The 21,768-nt window shown below is 41.3% G+C and overlaps 2 protein-coding genes across 2 annotated transcripts; one reads left to right on the top strand and one right to left on the bottom strand.

The window, feature by feature from the left end:
* Positions 1-1,610: 1,610 nt before the first annotated feature.
* On the top strand, positions 1,611-20,972 carry LOC138981981 (uncharacterized). The gene is made up of 7 exons (XM_070355181.1): positions 1,611-2,531; positions 6,022-6,118; positions 7,366-7,499; positions 13,288-13,369; positions 16,970-17,049; positions 18,734-18,860; positions 19,497-20,972. Exons 1-7 carry the CDS (start codon positions 2,371-2,373, stop codon positions 19,554-19,556), a joined length of 741 nt encoding a protein of 246 aa, XP_070211282.1. The 5' UTR covers positions 1,611-2,370; the 3' UTR covers positions 19,557-20,972.
* On the bottom strand, positions 9,563-12,408 carry LOC138981318 (uncharacterized). The gene is made up of 4 exons (XM_070354197.1): positions 12,137-12,408; positions 11,696-11,786; positions 11,180-11,382; positions 9,563-10,745 (listed from the first exon to the last, which is right to left on the bottom strand). The coding sequence occupies exons 1-4, from the start codon at positions 12,184-12,186 to the stop codon at positions 9,563-9,565; spliced, it is 1,527 nt and encodes a 508-aa protein (XP_070210298.1). The 5' UTR covers positions 12,187-12,408.
* Positions 20,973-21,768: the final 796 nt, after the last annotated feature.

The following is a 21,768-nucleotide window of genomic DNA, read 5'->3' as shown; positions in this document are numbered from 1 at the left end:
GTGTTTGCCTTCACACAAACTGTGGTCATGCTGTAAGCTGAGCAGCGAGAGACCACAAGATGTGAATCTTGATCTTGATCATTTATTGACCCTGTAGACAGTAGTGGCTGAGGTCACAGGTAGCAACTGTAGTCTTTCCTGCAGTACGGCAAGATTTGATCATGCTGAACAATGCCCAGCGTTTTGATGTGTCGATACTGAGAATGAAATACACGTGCATGTAGTGACACAAGTTGTCCCTAGCAGTATGATGAAATGTCTTCCGTGCCAAGTTATCATCAATTAAACTGCTGTACAATGCATTTAGCTGGCATAAAGCAGCGATTTGGAGTCTCCACTGCTGTAATGATTTTGCTGCTATCAATGTTGTAAAACGGGAAGTGTGTGTGTGTGTGTGTGTGTGGCTATTAATTCCTGGTGATGACAAGACTTTGTTTTTACTGTGTGTTGTTTCAATGGGAAGGTAAGACTGATACTTCATGACACATTTCAAAATTCATGAAACTGTGAATGAGAGGGAGAGAGATATTTATAAATGTATTTGTTTATATATTTATGTAATATGTATTTGGGAGAAAGAACATGAGCAGAAAGTAAGACTGATGCATCACAACACGGTTCAACACCGTGAAACTTTGAGTGAGAGAGGGATAGGTGGGAGGAAATTTTGGAGAAAGAACATGTACATGATGGTTAGTCTTCTTTCATACTTTACTGTGTTTAATTGTGATAATCGCAATATGTTCTAAACTATAAAACATGTCATACATATAACCTGAAGATAGACACAATACAGCATGTGATTATTAGGAAAGTAGTTATATCTAGATCTCTATTTTTTCAAGAATGATTATGCATGTAGCTTCAAAAATCCTTGTTCAGACAGCCAAATTCTAATCAGTGTCAAGTTCCTAGCCTCAGAGGACAAAAAGTCAGGTGGAACTGCATGTTAAAACAATGGGATGGTTGACCGACCATGGTCAGACCGATGCATCAAATCAAAAAAGTATGCATCAATGACAACGACCAAAGGCCTAGGAAAAACACTGACTTACAAGAAGAAAGTAATGGAGATCATGGGTTGAAATTTTCTGCTTTCCTCAGTTGGTTAGAGTTTCTGTTAGTTGATTGTACCTGTTATTTTATGGAAAAAAATCAGGAAAATATAAAGGCAATGCTATATTTTCACCTGTACTTTTGTATACGTGTTCCAATAAAATAGAGTTTAATAATATGTCTTGAATGTTTTTGTCTTGTGAGTTAAGTTTCACTGTGGTCAGACTCAAGGCCTTTTTCAGCTTATTGAAAATGAGTGTTCAAAGTTGCTCGCTCACACACACACAGGCACGCACAAAGTTGTACATCAACAAAAATACTGATGAGACGTTAGATATAGAGATGTCATCAATTCTTTTTGAGAAAAAAAGTCCATGTATTCACATTAAAAAAAAAAATTAACACATGAAGGAGCAAGCAAGTACACATGCACACTGTGTTCAATTCCTGTGCCCGTATGACAAGGAGGGGGCGGATGGGGGGATTTGGAGGTTTTGCTCATCCATCAAATGATTTTCTATTAGTCCAAATATAAAATATCAGTACATGTAAGTCCTTTGTATTTAATCAGGGGTTAAAACATTTCTTAACATGAAGGGTTTTTTTTTAAATAAAATGTAAAGAAGTCAGTGCACACATACAACTCAAGTGCACACACATGCTTACACCTAGAGTAAATAAAACAGACATTGTTAAGCAAACACTTCTTTTTCTTCACTCAAATTATTTTTCCAGTAGCCTTTTTTTTCCCTAAAACAGAAAATTGTTTTTATTGCTGCAAAAATATTGCTTTTCTCAAACAGTTTCCAAACATGATCATAGTTTTTGCACCTCACATCAGGCAATAAAGATAGATGTTCTTCGGATCCCTTTCTGTGTACACCGTGCCATCCATAACCGCAGATATGTCCAGGCTTTTACATGGAATTATAGCATTCCACAACAAATGTGGACACTTGCCACAATGTCAATCCGCAAAAATAATCAACAAACTATCTGCTTCTCTGCGCAGAAAGCTGCCAGGCTCTTTAGTTTTGGGTATGTGACCAAATGGAAGGGTGCTCTTATTCCTTGTGTAATCCTGGATGGATCTGCAGGGGTTCACATGGTATGTATTTTGCACAGGAAATACTTCAAGAAAACTTCACAAAGAAAACATTTAAAAAAAAATTTAAAATAAGTAGCCTTCTTTCGTTTTCCAGTATGCCATCTTTAATGTGGAAAAGCACACAAATGCACGTCCAATCAATGGCTTTCAAATCTACGACCAAAATCGACTTCTACTCCTGAAGAGTTCCATGTTTACGCTGCACGATGGAAGCAATAACGAAGAACTTTTCCATCGCCCTACTCGTCCTGTTAATTTCCACCTTCGGGACGGCGGAAGACTGCAAAAGAACAGCAAAATGCAAATGTCAAACCGCGAGTGGGACTGTCATAGATTTAAATGCCTTGTCGTCGGGCCCAAACCCGAGGTTTGTGAATGAGAAGGTTGTTTCGTTTGCTTGGTCATGTGATGTCGTGCCTGTCCCGTGACGAAAGGAAACTAAGGAGCGATAACTGAATCAAGTTCCTTGATAGATTGCATTATTGATAAATGTTGATACTGCTGATACGATGGTTATACACGCCCGTATTTCGTGGTGGGGGCTTGCAAAGTGGTAATCTTGAACTTCCTCTTGGCACTGCATACATTTGAATTAAAAGCGTTCACCAAATATTATTGGCCTAAAATGTGCCTGCTGTTTGTATTTTAATTGCAAGTGGTCTCATAATAACCTTAGACACAGAAAACTATATCATTGTCACTGGAAAGAAGAAAGCTTCGCAATGAAATTTGTCTGATTTGCAAAATATATATAAAAATGACGTATGACATATGAGGCTCATCGTGCTCCACCGGGAAAGCCAGGGTCGTGGCCCATCGTGCCAAGAGGGTTTAAATTCATAGCTTATAATTCAGAGGCATTTAAGCCTCCAGATTTGCAGAACCTGCGGGTACTTATTTTATCCGAAAACCCCATCTGAAATAACTATAAATCTATCTTCAAAGTGAAGTTTTGGACATGCTTGCGAGAAGGGGGCATGCTTGATTCATGCCACATGCACCCTTATTTTTGTGTTAAGAGGCGGATTTTCAATGAAGTTGATGCAAAAATGTCAATGCAAGGAAGGTAACTTTTGTTATCATAAAAGACAACAAGTATTGATGACGTCATACACAAATGGATACATACACGCTCGCGCAGGTAAATCACTAAATGGACAACTTTTATCAGTATTAAAACAAAATATTCTCTTTTTTCTGTCGAAAACTATGTTCAAATCATGAATAAAAACAACAATGACGCTCCATCGTCTGGTTTCAGTGTTTTTGTGCCTTAGAGTTCACTTTCTTCAAATACTTCCACACCATCGTAAATCCTCACACGAAAACAAAGCCATGAACGGTGAAAGTTGCAGATTTAAGTTATGATTTCAATTAAACATGTCAATAAAACACGATCTAAGGACACATTTTTCTCATTTCCAATGAGGTTTTGGGGGTTTTCTGAGAAAATAAGTACTGGAACCTGCACTTGTAAGCATGAGAAGTCATTTTAAATACCTTTGAAGTCACGGAATGAACTGTATGGATGCATTTCGTTTACATACATGTCTTATTCAATGAAAACATAGCGAAATCCACCATTATCGATGGAGGGGAGGCAACTGTCAATATTACGATGGTGGGGAGACAACTCTATCGGATTTTTCCGATATTACGTATCTATTTTCTCGTGATTTTCGTAGAACAAATTACCAAATGAATTAACTATTCTTAAGTTTAGAGCTCAATCCGTCAATTAATTTCACGACAAGGTCCTTGTTTCACGACTAATGTTCTTCAGCTTGACTACAGCCTACAGGGACTTGTATAAAAAGAATAAGTAACAAGTCGCGTAAGGCGAAATTACTACATTTAGTCAAGCTGTGGAACTCACAGAATGAAACTGAACATAGTCCGCCGCTAGTGCAAAAGGCAGTGAAAGTGACGAGCCTGTTTGGCGCGGCAGCGGTTGCGCTGTGTTTCATAGCGCGCTTTACTGTACCTCTCTTCGTTTTAACTTTCTGAGCGTGTTTTTAATCCAAACATATCATATCTATATGTTTTTGGAATCAGGAACCGACAAGGAATAAGATGAAATAGTTTTTGAAACGATTTCGGAAATTTAATTTTAATCATAATTTTTATATTTTTAATTTTCAGAGCTTGTTTTTAATCCAAATATAACATATTTATATGTTTTTGGAATCAGAAAATGATGAAAAATAAGATGAACGTAAATTTGGATCGTTTTATAAAAAAAATTTTTTTTTTTACAATTTTCAGATTTTTAATGACACAAGTCATCAATTAATTTTTAAGCCACCAAGCTGAAATGCAATACCGAAGTCCGGCCTTCATCGAAGATTGCTTGGCCAAAATTTCAATCAATTTGATTGAAAAATGAGGGTGTGACAGTGCCGCCTCAACTTTTACAAAAAGCCGGATATGGCGTCATCAAAGACATTTATCGAAAAAAAGAAAAAAAAGTCCGGGGATATCATTCCCAGGAACTCTCATGTCAAATTTCATAAAGATCGGTCCAGTAGTTTAGTCTGAATCGCTCTACACACACACACAGACGCACACGCACACACACACAGACACACACACACACATACACCACGACCCTCGTCTCGATTCCCCCTCTATGTTAAAACATTTAGTCAAAACTTGACTAAATGTAAAAACTGACAGTGGATCTTGAGCTATGAATTTAACACACTAAAGTTCAAGATTACTTGTAGTAAAGTTCTGTAAAGATGAGAGCGGATCATCATTCTACCTCCTCTTTGACTGTGTGTTAATGTTCTCTCTCTCTCTCTCTCTCTCTCTCTCTCTCTCTCTCTCTCTCTCTCTCTCTCTCTCTCTCTCTCTCTCTCTCTCTCTCTCTCTCTCTCTCTCTGTGTGAACTGTTCTGAGCTGTTGATCCCTCACCCACCCCACCGCCTCTCTCCCTGCCCCTTTTGTCTCTTAATAATTAGTCTAGTAAGCTCAAAAGGGAAAGTAAGCAAACGTACCACACTTGAATTTCCAGTTTTATAAGCCTAATAACAGCTTCCACACATGTATGCAAATGACATGTCAAGTTTATAAATATATATATATTATAAGATGTTTGGTGGCTTGTTGACAGACCAGCTTTTTTGTTTTTTGTTTCATCTTTATCGACCAAGGCCAAAGGCCGTGGTTGATACATATGAGACAAAAAGGCGATATATGCTCCCCGAGGACCAACAACAAAATGCTGGGCTGACAACAAGCCACCAAACATCGTTTTTGTCATCATTTTGGTTGTGCAACAAAATGCACAATAACCCACAGGGAGACGAATTTTTAGAATTCAACTCCGGGCCACAAAGCATCGTCACAGTAGCACGAGATAACACGTCAAACTTGTATGTGACGTCAAACGTAGCTTGTTGACGCTTTTCTTCCAATCTGAAAATGTACAGAGCTGCGATCATACCTGTGAGTTCAGTAAGTGTTGAGCATATTTCTTTTCTTTTAAGTGTTTTAATGACTTTTCGTTGTGGATTTTGCGATTACAGAGATAAGTTGCAAAATGACCTTGAGTCGCCGCGGTAATTATCAACATTGATTGGGTCTTTGAGAGTGAATGCTTACAATCGTTGTCCTCGGAAACACAAATCCAAAGCCGCGATGGTTCCACACATCAAACAATCAGCCTGATTGGCTTTTACTTTGACAATCCACGTTTCACCTGAAAGCTCAAACCCATTCACCACCTCGAGTGATTGCATGGGGAACATGAGATTTATTTCCCAGGTGTTTGTGAATGAACACTCGTGAAAATGATGACAATTGTATTTATTCAAATAGAAATATTATAATTGTTCTTTCTGTTGTTGCTTCAGGTTTACTGCCACAGACTCAAAGACAAAGAACATCTACTACTTCTCACCCTGTGTTCCTCTGGTCAAACAATTCTGTAATATAACAGGTGACATTACGGTGAGTATAATTGTGCTCTTTGTCTCCTTGATGTTTGCAGGCTAGATGCTCAGTCCCATTTGGATGGCGAATTATATTATAAGGCCATGATCTTCTCCAGCTTTCTTTTAAACTCGCTCCTTTTTAAGACATTGTGTTCTCAGATTTAATTCTATTCATAATTAACCTCTAGTGTGAATTTAAACCCTTTTTGACTCACATGCGAAGCAAAAGTGAGTCTATGTACTCACCCGAGTCATCCGTCCGTCCGTCCCCCCCGTCCGGCCGGCCGTCCGGCCGGCCGTCCGGAAAACTTTAACGTTGGATATTTCTTGGACACTATTCAGTCTATCAGTACCAAATTTGGCAAGATGGTGTATGATGACAAGGCCCCAAAAAACATACATAGCATCTTGAGCTTGCTTCAAGGTCAAGGTCGCAGGGGCCATAAATGTTGTCTAAAAAACAGCTATTTTTCAAATTTTTCCCATTTTCTCTGAAGTTTTTGAGATTTAATACCTCACCTATATATGATATATAGGGCAAAGTAAGCCCCATCTTTTGATACCAGTTTGGTTTACCTTGCTTCAAGGCCAAGGTCACAGGAGCTCTTCAAAGTTGGATTGTATACATATTTTGAAGTGACCTTGACCCTGAACTATGGAAGATAACTGTTTCAAACTTAAAAATTATGTGGGGCACATGTTATGCTTTCATCATGAGACACATTTGGTCACATATGATCAAGGTCAAGGTCACTTTGACCCTTATGAAATGTGACCAAAATAAGGTAGTGAACCACTAAAAGTGACCATATCTCATGGTAGAAAGAGCCAATAAGCACCATTGTACTTCCTATGTCTTGAATTAACAGCTTTGTGTTGCATGACCTTGGATGACCTTGACCTTGGGTCAAGGTCACATGTATTTTGGTAGGAAAAATGTGTAAAGCAGTTCTTAGTGTATGATGTCATTGCTAGGTTTAGCTGAAGGTCAAGGTCATGTAAAGGTCAAGGTCAAGCATGTGAGTCGTATGGGCTTTGCCCTTCTTGGTTTTTTTTTAAACTCCTTGTTTACACTTGATTTTCTCAGATTTTTGGAGGTCTTCAAAGGGGGGTTTCCACTGCAGGAAGGTGAATTATTACCCCTGCTAGCTAGGTATATATTGTATATGTTATCAATGTATTGATACGTCAGTGCAGGTCAGACAGAATGTATTGTAATGAGAAAGAGTTTGCATAATGATTGCCGTTCTATGTGGTGTCCAGATGTGTCAGGTTGTCACAGGAAGCCAGCCAATTTATTGGGATGCCGGTGACATTGGCACAGACACATTTGCAGGAGACCCTGCAGCCAATACTCTTTCAGTGACCTTCACTGGTTCTAAAACTGTTACCACAAGGTGAGGGGTAATACTTATTCGTTTCCATTTTGACTGTTTTTTCACCAGAATTAGAAATTCATAATATAGATGACACATCATCCAGAGGTAGACTATGCAAAACTGCTGAGAATTTGCCAAAGTAAATGTATCTCACATCTTATGGATGCCTTGTGAAGTTAATTTTGTAGTGAAGCTGTTTAGCTTGCCATCAAATGGCGATCCGACATTAAACCAGTCATCAAAAGTATATACACTACCGGTACCAGTATGTGCATTGTACCTCAACACTTTTGTCCAGTGTTTTTGCTTTTAAAAGTCAGGGAAAGAAAGCACAACAGTTTTGAAAAGAATTGATCAAAGATGTGCTTTGAGCAAATGCACAATCAAATTCAGGTTTTTGGAATAAAGTCCTGCAAAATTGTGTAATGATACGAACTAATATAGTATTTGCCTACTTTAAACGTCACTTGTAGTACTAGTAGTGCTTGGTGCCGGGTTATATGATTCTTGGCATGTCATCTTATTCAAAAGTCTGTATAATATTAATATAGTCTGTCTGGTAGGTTTCTCTAATTTATTCACACTCGTTTCAACACACAGTGAAAATATCACCGGCAAAGTATTAGCACAGTCTATTTTGGGGGTCAATCTTCGGTGTAGCATATCTTTAGCACTATTGTGACTGGCTCTGCCTCCCTCTTATCTTCCTGCCAGCCTGAGCCTGCCGCCATCAATCTTTAAAGGCACAGTACGCCTCCCGTAAACCATCACAGATACTGTCAGGCTTTTACACACAGTACAAACACCCTTTCGTTTAAACACTCACCGCTTGTTCGGTGCCCTACGTAAAGAGCGAGCAATTTTCAAAGAATTGATTTTGCGGATTGTCTGATCAGACAATTGAACAGTGCGTTTTGGCGATAGACCTAACTTTTAAAATCTAAATAATAAATTGATAGCTTGTTACACAAACATTCTTAAATCATAAAAGAATTCTTTTTTCATCAAGACAAGATCAGTACAATTGGAAGTTTTGAAAGTTTAAAAAAAGAAAGGTCCAGAAGCAGGGTCACGCAAGGTCGTGGTTCTCGTAGCAGACGGCGGTTATGTCTGTCGTCAGTTCCTCTCAACAGTCAAAAGCCATCGCTAGAGTTCATGTGAATCGCAGCCGTTTGTTGCGTTTAGATTCAGAGGTACATAATAACATGCTATTGCAGATAAGCTTACATCGAGTCGCATTGAAATCACAAACTGACGACTACATTGTGAAAAAAAGCAAACTGGATCACATGGGTTCACAATGGCTCAGGGGTAAGATAAACCACGCAAAAATAAATTCTTTGAAAATTGCTCGCTCTTCACAGAGGGCACCTAGGATGTTCTCAAGCGATGAGTGTTTAAATATAAGGGTGTTTGTACTGTATGTAAAAGCCTGACAGTATCTGTGATGGTTTACGGGAGGCTTACTGTGCCTACCTTCACCGGGCTTCCTGGGTACTACAGGACCCAGAGGCACATAAAAATGACCATAACTCCAGTGCTAATACGAATTTTTTAATGAAATTTGGTGTATTCTTCGGCCACCTGCATGGCTTCCTATGACCCAAATTTTAAGTCAATCGGTCAAATTAGAAAACAATCAGCAATGACGTCGTTTGATATACCCGATTCTGGTTTCCTGGGTCCTACAGGACCCATACGTTTCAAAGAGGGATGGAGGTGTTTATACCGATTCGGATGATGTGGGTAACACAGGACCCACACTTTTTAAGCGCAGCAGTGATAAAGGGATATTCCCATGACGTTGACCGCCCAAGCCTCCGGGTCCGGTACCGGAGACACGAAGACTGGGAGACGCCGAGAGAACCGGGTGGCGAACAGATCCAAGAGGGGTTTGTCCACCTGCGTCCAAAGACGCCGCAGTGCCTGGTGCGCGATAGTCCACTCCGAGTGCAGTACCTGCGATGAGCGACTGAGCGAATCTGCCAAGATGTTCAGGCACCCCGGAAGGTACTTCGCTGAGATCACTATCCCCTGATGGAACGCCCAAGTGAGAATCTCGCATGCTCTGTTGGACAGAACTAGCGAGCGCGTGCCCCCTGCTTGTTCAGGTACACGGCCACAGTGGTGTTGTCCGTGTGGATCAACACCTGCTTGCCTCGCAGAGAGGCGACAAACTCCAGAAGCCCGAGGCGCACTGCTTCCAATTCCAGAATGTTGATGTGCAACAACTTCTGAGCCTGGTCCCAAAGACCGGAAGCTGTGTTCCCCTCCAGATGCGCTCCCCAACCCTGAAGAGAAGCATCGGTAAAGAGATGCAACTCCGGAAGGGGCAGTGAAATCGGAACGCCCTGAGTCAGCCAGGCCGAATCCAACCACTGCCTCGTTGACTCCAGGAACCATCCCTGAAGGGGAAGAGACAAATTCCAACCTTGAGAGGCTGGATCCCAGGCAGAGTTCAGAAACGCCTGAAACGGGCGTTTGTGAACTCTGCCCAGCGGAATCAGGGTAGACATCGACTCCATCTGGCCCTGGAGTGAAGCCAATACCCTGACTGGCGCGTGGCGGAGGCTCGACAGGGACCTGACCAGATCCTGTAGCTTGTCTATCCTCCGCTGGGCGGGACAAACAGTCCAAGCTCGGGTGTCGAACACCATGCCCAGATACGTAAACTGCTGAGAGGGAACCAAGTCGGACTTCCCTTGGTTCACAGAGAAACCTAAGTCTCTCGCAGTCTGCAAGACTATCCGGGTGTGCTGATCGCACAGGGACTCTAGCTGATTCAGGACCAACCAGTCGTCCAGATAAACTCTGAGACGAATCCCTTGCTGCCGCACTAAAGCGCAAAGCTGGCGCACTATCATGGTAAAGATCCAAGGCGCTAACGAGAGCCCGAACGGCAGCGCCCTGAACTGGAACACCCTGTCGCCCCACAGGAACCGCAGCCACTTTCGATCTGACCTGTGCATCAGAATATGGAAGTATGCGTCTGTCAGGTCGATGGAAGTGACCCAGTCCAACGGACGAAGGGCCTCCCTGACAGACGCTGGAGTCTCCATCATGAACGGAACCTTCCGGAGAAAGCCGTTCAAGGGAGACAGATCCAACACCGGTCGCCAACCCCCTGACGCTTTCGGGACGACAAACAGTCTCCCGTAAAACCCCGGGGATCGACGATCGATGACCTCCTCTATCGCATGCTTCTGCAAAAGCAGCAGCACCTCCGCCTGAATGACGGCACATGCCTCCGGATCGGCGGGAAACCTGAAACTGGGTGTTGTTCTGGTTAAAGGAGCCTTGTCCTCTAACCAGAGCAACCGGAACCCCGATCGAACCACTCCCATAACCCAAGGGCTGCTCGCGAGAGACAACCAAGCTGGAACGGCCCTTGAGAGGCCGCCCGCTACCAAAGGGGTAGGGGCTAGAGGAGTGGTTGGATCGGGGAGCCTTCATTGGGGGTTAGGTTTACCACCTGACCCCTTCTTCCCGAAGGAAGGCTTCTTATTATAGGGGCGAGAACGGCTGCCACCCCTATGCGACCGCGTCTTTTGCCCAGAGCCACGAAAAGATGAAGACTGCGTGGAACCGCCTTTCTTCTGACCCTGCTTAAGGGCAAGCTCTGAAAGCTAACCCATCCTGTCCCCCACCGTCCGCAACCGCCTGAGCGGAAGCGTAGGCAGGAAACGGATTGCCGTTACCACCTACGACCGGAACTCCCGTAGGATGCGAACCGGAAGTCGATGGTAACGATTTGAAAGTGCCTCGAAAGAAATCCTGTGGCCGGAAATCCCTTTGACGAAGCAGTAGAACCCATGGACGAGGGGCCGGGCGAATCGGCCCCAGCGACGCGGGTGGGATACACCAGTGTCCTCTTTCCAGACGTCGACAGTTTCCCAACGTACTGTATAAAAAAAATCACAGTAATTTCAGTTACGAGTCAGAAAACTCACTCTCTCTCTCTCTTTCTCTCTCTCTCTGGTGTGTGTGTGTGTGTGTGTGTGTGTGTGTGTGTGTGTGTGCAACATATCAAGTATCATTGCAATGAGAACTTATTTGGTATACAGTGTGAATATCAAAATGACCACATGATAATCTACGTTTTTGCACACATTCTTTGTCTCCAATTAGAAGGCCAGATATCGAATAAATAAACACTTCTGTGCCATCAACAAACAGTACACTTTGTATAAATGAAAACAGTAAAACTAACTTACTATGAGGCTGCTCCACATTGACCTGTACACATCCTGCCTGGTGGAACCCACGTGGTGCAGGATATGCACCATCCCCTTTGGCACGTCCGCGCTACAGACACAAAGGATGTAAAATATTGGTGAAATCAGAACTAACATTAGGGTGAAAATGGTGTTAACTCACTAGGACGTTGTATTCACCATGCATCACTGATCATCACTGTACATCTACAAAGTAGTCTATAAAACACAAGACAGTACGCGCAGCACGTTGATATTTTTTTTTCGAGCTCAGCTAAATAACTGAAGCACATGGGAATCTCATTATCACACCCAAATGAATAAATAGTTCCAAGTACACAAAGAGATCATGTTCTGACTTGTTGAAAGTACTTTATTACAGTGCCGTTCATTTTCTAGTACCAACGAAGTTTAGACAACAAAGGATTTAAAATGGCTTACCCAACATTTCTGAAAGCTTCCTCGAGGTTTGCCTTGCTTGCTGATGCCATTTTGTCAATGTGTCACGATGATCAGTACTCACGGAAACAAAAGAATTACATCGCCAAGGCAAATGACTCTGTGCAACCTTCTTTAAAAAGTATGGGTCCTGTGGTTCCCACATCATCCGAATCAGTATAAACAGTTTTATCCTTCTTTGAAAAATATGGGTCCTGTAGGACCCAGGATGCCATAATCGGGGTATCAAACACGAAGCCCGGTGAAGGTTAATGAAGACAGTAGTTGTAAACAAAGTACAGACAGAAAACGCGAATAATCAGAGCATCTTGAATCACGAACTGTCAAACATCGCAAAACACAGGAGTAAGTGAAAGTGACCAAATGATGTCCAGGTAACCAACACAGTTCTTGCACCATGTTTTTGAGGCACTATCACTGCTACCGGCACGGTTGGCCTAGTGGTAATGCGTCCGCCCCGTGATCGGGAGGTCGTGGGTTCGAACCCCGGCCGGGTCATACCCAAGACTTTTAAATTGGCAATCTAGTGGCTGCTCCGCCTGGCGTCTGGCATTGTGGGGTTAGTGCTAGGACTGGTTGGTCCGGTGTCAGAATAATGTGACTGGGTGAGACATGAAGCCTGTGCTGCGACTTCTGTCTTGTGTGTGGCGCACGTTATATGTCAAAGCAGCACCGCCCTGATATGGCCCTTCGTGGTCGGCTGGGCGTTAAACAAACAAACAAACAAACAAACTATCACTGCTATTGTTACTTTATACTGGCGAAAAAGAATCCTCATCCAAAGGATCATCAATTTCTAGCATACAGAGAATCTCCTCTTTCCTCAAAGGTTGCTTTCGATACATTCTTTTTCTTGAAAATTGCGAGTTCTGATCAGACTTTTCCAAATGGAAGAACTGAGCATAGGAAGTAGCTCTTAATATCCGTACATTCAAAGTAAACATGAGTTTTGTACCTTAGACCACTATATCAAAAGCCTGGCAGCTTCTTGTAGAGAGCAGGATTTTGTTTATAAATAGATTTATTGACTGTGTCAATCGGCAAAAATTAATTTTACATTCAACAAAAATCGAGCTCTGCACAGGAAGCAGCTGGAATGTAGCTTTAATTCAATCATTTTTTCTCTTTCGCAGGCATAGCAAAGTGAATTTAATTTGCTCAGGCGAATCAAGGTTGGATTTCTTGAAGGAGGACCCACCAGTCTCAGGGAACTATGTAAGTACAGTGGAATCCACTAATCATGTTTTGTGAGATACGGTCCTTGATGCGTACATGATCATACTAGCCAGGGAGCAAATTTTACTCGCCAAACCAACAATTTGTTTCAGCAACTTTACTCGCCTTTGGCGACCGTCGCAATATAACCTTCGTGGATGAAAACGACGTTAAACACCAAATAAAGAAAGAAAGCCTTTGGCGAGTAGATTGACATTTCTACTCGCCATTTACAGATTTCTACTCGCCATGGCGAGTAAAATACTCGCCACTTTTAGGCCTGCCAACAATCAACAGCATGACTGCAATCTGATTATCTGTGCACAGTGGGACATTTTTTCTGAATTATTGTAGCAGGTAGACAATGGCATCGGTGTCACTTATGGAATTAATTTTAAAAGTATTTCCAGTCTGCACACAAAGCAGCCAGGCTGTTCATTTTTGGCACATGCTGGGCCAGTCATAGGATGTTCTTGTCAGTAAAAGCATAAACAGATTTGTGGTGTTGAACAAGATGACTCAGACCAAGAAGGACTACTGTACGTTTACACTATACTGTAAACTGTGTTTTTAATAACCTCTATTTTGAGACTTTCTACTTATTTTCCAATGTTATTTTCATCAAGGCTGTCAAATGTACCTTCATTTTGACCCCCCGCGGGTTAGGGGGAAGAATTTACCCGATGCTCCCCAGAATGTCGTAAGAGGCGACTAACGGATTCTGTTTCTCGTTTTACCCTTGTTAAGTGTTTCTTGTATAGAATATTATAGTCAATGTTTGTAAAGATTTTAGTCAAGCAGTATGTAAAACGTCCTTTGTACTGGAAACTTGCATTCTCCCAGTAAGGTAATATATTGTACTACGTTGCAAGCCCCTGGAGCAATTTTTGACTCACATGCGAAGCAAAAGTGAGTCTATGTACTCACCCGAGTCGTCCGTCCGTCCGTCCGTCCGTCCGTCCGTCCGTCCGGACGTCCGTCCGTCCGGAAAACTTTAACGTTGGATATTTCTTGGACACTATTCAGTCTATCAGTACCAAATTTGGCAAGATGGTGTATGATGACAAGGCCCCAAAAAACATACATAGCATCTTGACCTTGCTTCAAGGTCAAGGTCGCAGGGGCCATAAATGTTGCCTAAAAAACAGCTATTTTTCATATTTTTCCCATTTTCTCTGAAGTTTTTGAGATTCAATACCTCACCTATATATGATATATAGGGCAAAGTAAGCCCCATCTTTTGATACCAGTTTGGTTTACCTTGCTTCAAGGTCAAGGTCACAGGAGCTCTTCAAAGTTGGATTGTATACATATTTTGAAGTGACCTTGACCCTGAACTATGGAAGATAACTGTTTCAAACTTAAAAATTATGTGGGGCACATGTTATGCTTTCATCATGAGACACATTCGGTCACATATGATCAAGGTCAAGGTCATTTTGACCCTTATGAAATGTGACCAAAATAAGGTAGTGAACCACTAAAAGTGACCATATCTCATGGTAGAAAGAGCCAATAAGCACCATTGTACTTCCTATGTCTTGAATTAACAGCTTTGTGTTGCATGACCTTGGATGACCTTGACCTTGGGTCAAGGTCACATGTATTTTGGTAGGAAAAATGTGTAAAGCATGTGAGTCGTATGGGCTTTGCCCTTCTTGTTGATTAGTGCTTTTGTGAACAAGAAACAATAGCCTTGACCCACAAGTCAGCAGCGAATGTGATAAACGGGTTATCTCCCCTGAAAAGCGAAGCAAGCTTCGAAGATGGCGACGATGGAAAAGAGAAGAACTGTGAGCGAACTGCGAGCGAACTGCGAAAGGTGTGTGTGGGTGTGTGTGTGTGATGTGTGTCAGTGTGTGTGTATATGCGCGTGCTGTGTGTGATGTGTGTCAGTGTGTGTGTATGCGCGTGCTGTGTGTGTGTGTGGCTGTGCTTGCGTGAGCTTGTGTGTGTGTGTGTGTGAGAGAGAGAGAGAGCGATAGTGAGAGTAGGGTATGGTTGTTGGTGAAAGTTGAGTTGGACGCTGGGGTTGGGCGGGTGTGTGTGTCAGAGAGGGTTGTGTGTGTGTGGGGGGGGGGGTGGACTGCGTGAGTGTGTTTATTTGTGTGTGTGAGGGTTGTGTGTGTGTGTGGGGGGGGGGGGGGGGGGTTGGCTGCGTGTGTGGGTTTATTTGTGTGTGTGAGAGTTGTGTGTGTGTGTGTGTGTGTGGGACTGCGTGTGTGTGTTTATTTGTGTGTGGTGTGTGTGTGCCTTTCGCCTTGTATTGAGGAAATTAAACTGCGTTTGCGTATTATGTGTGTGTTTGCAAGCGTGCGTGTATGTTAGGCATATCTCAGTAGGTGTGTGTATGTGCGCGTACGTGCAATGTGTGTGCGTGCGCGCGTGTGTTTGTGTATGTATGTATGTATGTGTGTGTGTGTGTGTACGGTGTGTGTGTGTGTGAGAGATAAACAAACTATCAAGAACAAAACAAAACTGAACAAACGAAATGTTTTCCCCCCAACTCTGATTATTGCTTGTTTCGGAGACGACTGTGATTTTGACTTTTTGAGTTAGCCTTTACGAACACACAAGCTCAATACAGCCGGCAAGAAGTTCGCCGGTCAGGGCAGTGAAATACTATTTCAAATAGATCTATTTCACTAAGAATGTCAATGGATATAGGGCAACATACTTATTTTTTAAATCAGTGATTGATTAGATCGTCATATTTTTGTGACACTGAGACCAAACCATCAAAAAATTAGCAATAGGCCTTGAATCAAAGTCGTGCGAGATCTGACCTTGCTGCAAATGTACGTGTACGACTTGATTGTGTTGACGTTCAACTGGTAAGCTGGGCGATTGCAGGCTTTTATCCAGCGAAGGCAGCGATCTAGATGGTACAGATGCTTTCCCGGTTTCACAAATGGGATGAATTTCACGCCAACACAGCGTTCAGGATACCTATCATCCGTTTTACATTGTCCCCAAGCACAGCGCTTGTTAGGCGGCATTTGTGTGTGTTTGCTTCCTAAAACAAGGGAAGTAACTCCCAGAGCCTCGATATGTGGATATGGTTAATTAACAAGTGGCTCTATCCCATCTCCTCCCCCCCCCCCCCCCCCCCCCCCCCCCCTTTCCCCGTCGCAATATAACCAGTTTGTGATTGAAAACGACATTAAACACCAAATAAAGAAAGAAAGAACCTTCATTTTGTGGAGTTTTTTCTTTTGACACCCACCTTGTGCAGATTTTGGAGGTTTCAAAGTTGTGGGACTACTGCACTAACTTTTTAGTGTATGAGAGAGCGAGTCTTAGGGAGAGAGAGAGTGTTGTGGGGGTTACTTTTATTTACAAATGACTTTAGTTATCAACATCATTTTAAGAAAGACGTGTTTTGGGAATTGTTATTTCTTTTCAATGTGATATACATCACATGTATATTAGGATGATAATTTAGATGGAATTTAATTAAATGAAGTATGCAGCATAAAGGAGAGCATTTGTTTCTTTCATTATTTTGGTCAAACACAATTTCCCAATAGCTTGTGCTTTTGGTGTCTGATGATTATTTTAATTTTTTTATTAAGTCTATATTTTGTTCTTCTTCTCCAGTCGTTCAACCTGTACACACCTGTGATTTGTCCCCCGAGTGGATCCAAGAGTTTGAGTTTTGGATCTATTTTAGTCATCGTGTGAGTGTTCATTTACTTTTTGCACTTTTTGTTCTTTTTGACTCGCCTGAGTAATGGGCGAGTCTTAGTATTCATCTGTGCAGTCCATCTGAGAAAATCATGTCTTAAAATGGGGGTAAACTTTCACAGTTTATGAATAGAAAAACTTGAGAAAACTGGGTCTTTAAAGGGGGGTTCCACTGTAATGGGAAATGACGAAGGAGAGTCATGTATGCATTTGGTTTTCTTGTTATTTTTTGTCTTGCGTTCCCGCAGTGGGGCACTGCGGTTATGAAATTAAAGGCCCCTCCTGTTTTTGGAACCGCAGGAGCTTTCTAGTTTGCTGTTAGGTAGATTTTTGGTTCCTCTTTCCTGTCATGCTCTCTTTTTCTTCATGAATTCTTTTCTTTTTTCTGCCTTCTTGCTCATTCACCTGTATTTTTTCCAAAAATCTCTTCTCTTGCCGCTTGTCTCGCGATTCATGTATAGTTTAATCTGTTAGTGTTCTGATGTAAGTCCAGCAGTAGATAGGTTAAGCCTATTTTAACATACTGGAAACTGGTAATCTTCCAGTAGGTATTAATTTAGTTTTACTAAAGCCTGCTGGGACACAAGTAATGGGTTAGTGCATTTGTAAACAGGAATCGCTTGACAAGTGGCCCCCTTCATCCCCCCCTTCCTCGTCCTGATATGGCTCTGCGTAGTCGGCTGGACGTTAAGCAACAAATAAACAAACAAAAAATTTGTCTTGCGTCTGTTGTTATGCTCCTTATCCTTTCATCTTCCTGTCTCTGTCATCTTCTGTTTCACTGGAATACATTTATTGCATAATGACCCTGTGTAATGTCAGCTGTGCCTGTCCTTGTTGCTAGAACAGAGATTAGTTTGATACCCCTGCCAAAGACGTATGTAGCGTGTATGATTAAGTGTATTTACAAAAAAGGCTACATGTGCATTCCTTGAGATCTCTCAAATACTTTTGTTTGCATACATGTGCAAGAGATCAACAGTCGCAGACTGTCCCTGAGTTTCCATGTCTGTCTGTGTGTATCAGTATTAGCTGTCTCTCTTTTTGTCTTGTTTGTAAGTCGATCTGTGGGGTAGGATCAGAGCCTGTGTTTGTTGTTCATTGTGTTGAACCTAACGACCTCTCAATGGACCAGAAAGTGGTCTTCATAGATAGGTGGTTGTTATGGAAAGGATTCTTTTTTTGGCAAAGGTCCAACCTAACCTTGATGCTCCAATATGCCACCAAAAAAAATCAGAGAGAAAGAAAAAGAAATTTTGATATTTCTTTTCAATGTGATTTAGCTCTCAGTCTCATCCACAAAAATCACTGGCAGCTGATGGTCTTTCAAAGGACTGGATTGTGAACTCGGGTTTTTTTTTATATGAATGGCAATAATTTACAATGTACATGCTAAGTGGGATACAGCTAATGAAACAAGCTTGCATTATCCTTGCCATTTGCTTTTCTGTTTCTTAGCTTTCAGGCAATACCGGTTGAAAAGGCACCTATTGTGCGATCACTGTTTCTGTCTATAAGTCTGTGTCGCCATCAAAGTCTGGGTCTGGGTGCACATGCATGTCTCTGTCTCTGTCTGTCTCTTCATTGTTCATTGTGCAAAAGATAAAGAGTTTGAGAAGAAACACAAATGAAGCAACTGAAATTCTGTATTGCAAGTTGCATTTACTGTCATTTCAGATTCTTTGTTTTCTTCATTGTTTACTGGGTCGGAGGATTCCTCTTCATGAAGTTTGTGCGACGGGCTGAAGGTCTGGAAGTTATTCCCAACTACGAGTTCTGGAAAGAGATTCCTTTGTTAATACGGGTTTGTACACAGAATTATTTCTATCTGTATATTTTATATCATTCCCTTTAAGTTAAGAAATGAACATGATTACTTCCCTTTAGATAACCCAGCAGAAGAGGTGCAACCATTGCTTTGTTACACAGCCTAAGTCTTCTTCATCGTTCGTCTATCTCCACAAGTCGCCCCTTGAACTTGAAGTGTTGTATGTCTCATAGTGAAATAAGAGTGAACATTTTGAGATTCATTCAGTGTCACAGCAAACATATCACACAGGTTTAATTTGAAAATTGTTCTAATTCCTTTGTGCCTGTTTTATATATAGATTTCTTTTTTTTCTGTTCATAAGTTTGGAGGTATTGATAAAGACCTTGAGTTTACTGTTAGCAGCAACTCTCTACACTAAACCAAGACGACTTTGTACATGTGTTTGCATAACAGCATGTAATTCTCAAAATGCAGCAGAAAATGTTAAGAAATGTCTCATTTTTCTTTAAAATACTGTACTTTCTGTGCACTAACTTTAACAGCATGGTTTAGGATGTTATTCACACATGTATGCATGGTGTGTGCGAGTGTGTGCATGTGGTGCGTTTTGCTATTTTTCAGTACAAGGCTGTAATGATTGACCTTTTGTTTTTTTTATTGTTTTTGCAGGATGGAATCGCATTTACAGCCAGGGGATGCAAAGGAGAATCAACATATGAGAAGATCTGAACAACGTGTGTTTTAGTGCAGCTTTAGTTTACGTAATATTCCACTGATAAGAGAGACAGCGGGAAAAAAAAAGAGATAGCCAGAGAGAGAGAGAGAGAGAGATAGTGTGTGTGTGAGAGAGAGAGAGAGAGAGTGTGAGTGTGTGTGTATGTGTGTGTGTGAAAAGAGAGAGAGTGTGTTTGTGCATGCATGTATGTCTGAGAGAGAGAGATAGTGTTTGTGTGTGCGTTACGGTTGTATGGCTCATGCAGTATGACATTAGCAGGTGGTTGTGGGTTAATTGAAAGCTCTGTTTGAGCAGCAAATTGCTATGGCTAATGAGAGGGAAAATAAGCATGTCTCAGACCTGGGAACCCATATGATTTCGCTGTGTTTTGTACGCTTGATTGTCTAAAATATTATCAGTACGGTCGTTGGGGGAAAAAATACGAGAAAAATTCTTCAGACTGGTTTTTTTTCTCTGTTTCTTTTGATGATTAAAAAACATTATTAACTGTGCATTTGATCAATGATTACAGCTTTTTTTCATTACTCATTGAAAGAAGCATTTATTTTAAATATTTTTTTAAGGTGCAACTGATGCGTGCAAAGCATGTTTGAATCATTGATCATGTTCAAATGTTCTGTGGAGTACACTCTTTTTTCCAAAAATACACCAAGTTTGTTTGAGAATACTCCAAATGCAAAACAGGTGTTCCCAGGTCTGATGTCTGAATGACAAAGACACTAGTTCACACGTTGGTTAAGACTTTCATTTATGCAGCGATTCACTGACCTTTACCTCGTTTATACATCGTTCATGAAGACTAGATTTTGAGGTGAGGGTTTGGCAATAACCTCTAGGACAACAAAAAAATTAATTGAAAATTAGAATGTAAACAAAAAGTTGTGAGGGATGACCCACTTTTTACAAATTACAACACAACAGTGGCTTTCACACACACAAAAAACATATTCTTTTCTTTTCTTTATTTTTAATTTTATTTTTAATATTTTTACTCAAATTTATATACTTGAAGTGATAATGCTGTTGCAACAAATGTTGAATTGACATACTGTTTAATATATCAAGCGACTTTTCTGAAAGATACAGTTACTTGTTATTTTTTACTGGATATAGAAAATGTTTAGGGCGCACTGTTGTGAAAAGATATACCTGGGTTGTTGTTATTTTGACATGGAGTTGAAATGCTTTAAAGGAAAATGGAATTAATACTTGTGATGAGCCGAAGACATGTCTATAGTGATATAAGAGCGTTTTTGTTTACACAGATAGCTTTATTTATGTCACATGCCGGGAAATATTTCTGTTTTATGATTCATGGGAAGGGGAATATGTGTGAATGAAGTAGTGTGAGTGGAATTAGTGAGACACACTTAGAATGCAAGACAGTAGAGAACAAAAGCGACACAGAATCAGTCAGTGTAACTGTTGTTCATGTTTTATTCCATTCTTTGTTATTCCATTCCTGCCTTGGTTGCAGCAATGTGAGGTGCCAGGTGATTATGGCTGCATAACTCTTGGTCACAGTCGCTTCTTGTTCTAGAGATATTACCTCCCTTGGTTGATTGACTCGTGAAGTAAGATGGAGGTCTGTTCTGTTAAGGAGGGTTGCGAGAGCAGTTGTGTGTACATATAATGATACACGAGTTTGAATGTGTGTGACTCAGAGATGTTGTGGACTGTCTGTCTGCTACTTTTGACCGCTGGTGCCTTTATCTCATGTTTGTTCTGCAATTTGATCTGATATTTGAATCTTCAACAATGGATGTGTGTGTGTATATAGTTGTTGCTATGCATGTAGGTTTCAAAGATAACTTCCTCGCTAATATGAATCTTAAACGAAATGAGGCAGAGCGTTGTAAAGATATCAAATAACCAAAGGGGAGTAAGTGCTCTTTATGCATACGACATGAGTAATGGAGTAATCCTTAGGATGAAAGTCGCTTGTTCATTTCAATGCTTGTTATTCTCTCAGGTGCCAGGAGAAAGGTTCCGTATAACTCTTGCTTACTCTATTACACATGTCGTATGCATAAAGAGCGCTTACTTCCCTTTGGTTATTTGATATTCCTCGCTGATGTTAACCATCACAGTTCTACCCAGACTTTCAAATGAAGTAGGAGCATCCTTCTACTTTGACAAATACCAAAAATAAACAGCCTGACTGTTTTCTGTGCAGAGTGGGAATTTGTAGCTGAATGAATAGTG

The sequence above is a fragment of the Littorina saxatilis genome, linkage group LG12 (assembly GCF_037325665.1).
Source record: "Littorina saxatilis isolate snail1 linkage group LG12, US_GU_Lsax_2.0, whole genome shotgun sequence".
NCBI classification, from domain to species: Eukaryota; Metazoa; Mollusca; class Gastropoda; order Littorinimorpha; family Littorinidae; genus Littorina; species Littorina saxatilis.
This window is presented reverse-complemented; position numbering and strand designations above follow the sequence as displayed.

Excerpts from the sequence above, each read along its gene's own strand:
- LOC138981981 (XM_070355181.1), top strand. The coding sequence starts at position 2,371 with ATGGAAGCAATAACGAAGAACTTTTCCATCGCCCTACTCGTCCTGTTA. Across the intron at positions 7,500-13,287 it reads TCTAAAACTGTTACCACAAG|GCATAGCAAAGTGAATTTAA; the intron begins GTGAGGGGTAAT and ends TCTCTTTCGCAG. Across the intron at positions 17,050-18,733 it reads GGATCTATTTTAGTCATCGT|ATTCTTTGTTTTCTTCATTG; the intron begins GTGAGTGTTCAT and ends CTGTCATTTCAG.
- LOC138981318 (XM_070354197.1), bottom strand. The coding sequence starts at position 12,186 with ATGGCATCAGCAAGCAAGGCAAACCTCGAGGAAGCTTTCAGAAATGTT. Across the intron at positions 11,383-11,695 it reads CAATGTGGAGCAGCCTCATA|TACGTTGGGAAACTGTCGAC; the intron begins GTAAGTTAGTTT and ends TTTTTTATACAG. Across the intron at positions 10,746-11,179 it reads GGGAGTTCCGGTCGTAGGTG|GTTTCCCGCCGATCCGGAGG; the intron begins GTAACGGCAATC and ends ACCCAGTTTCAG.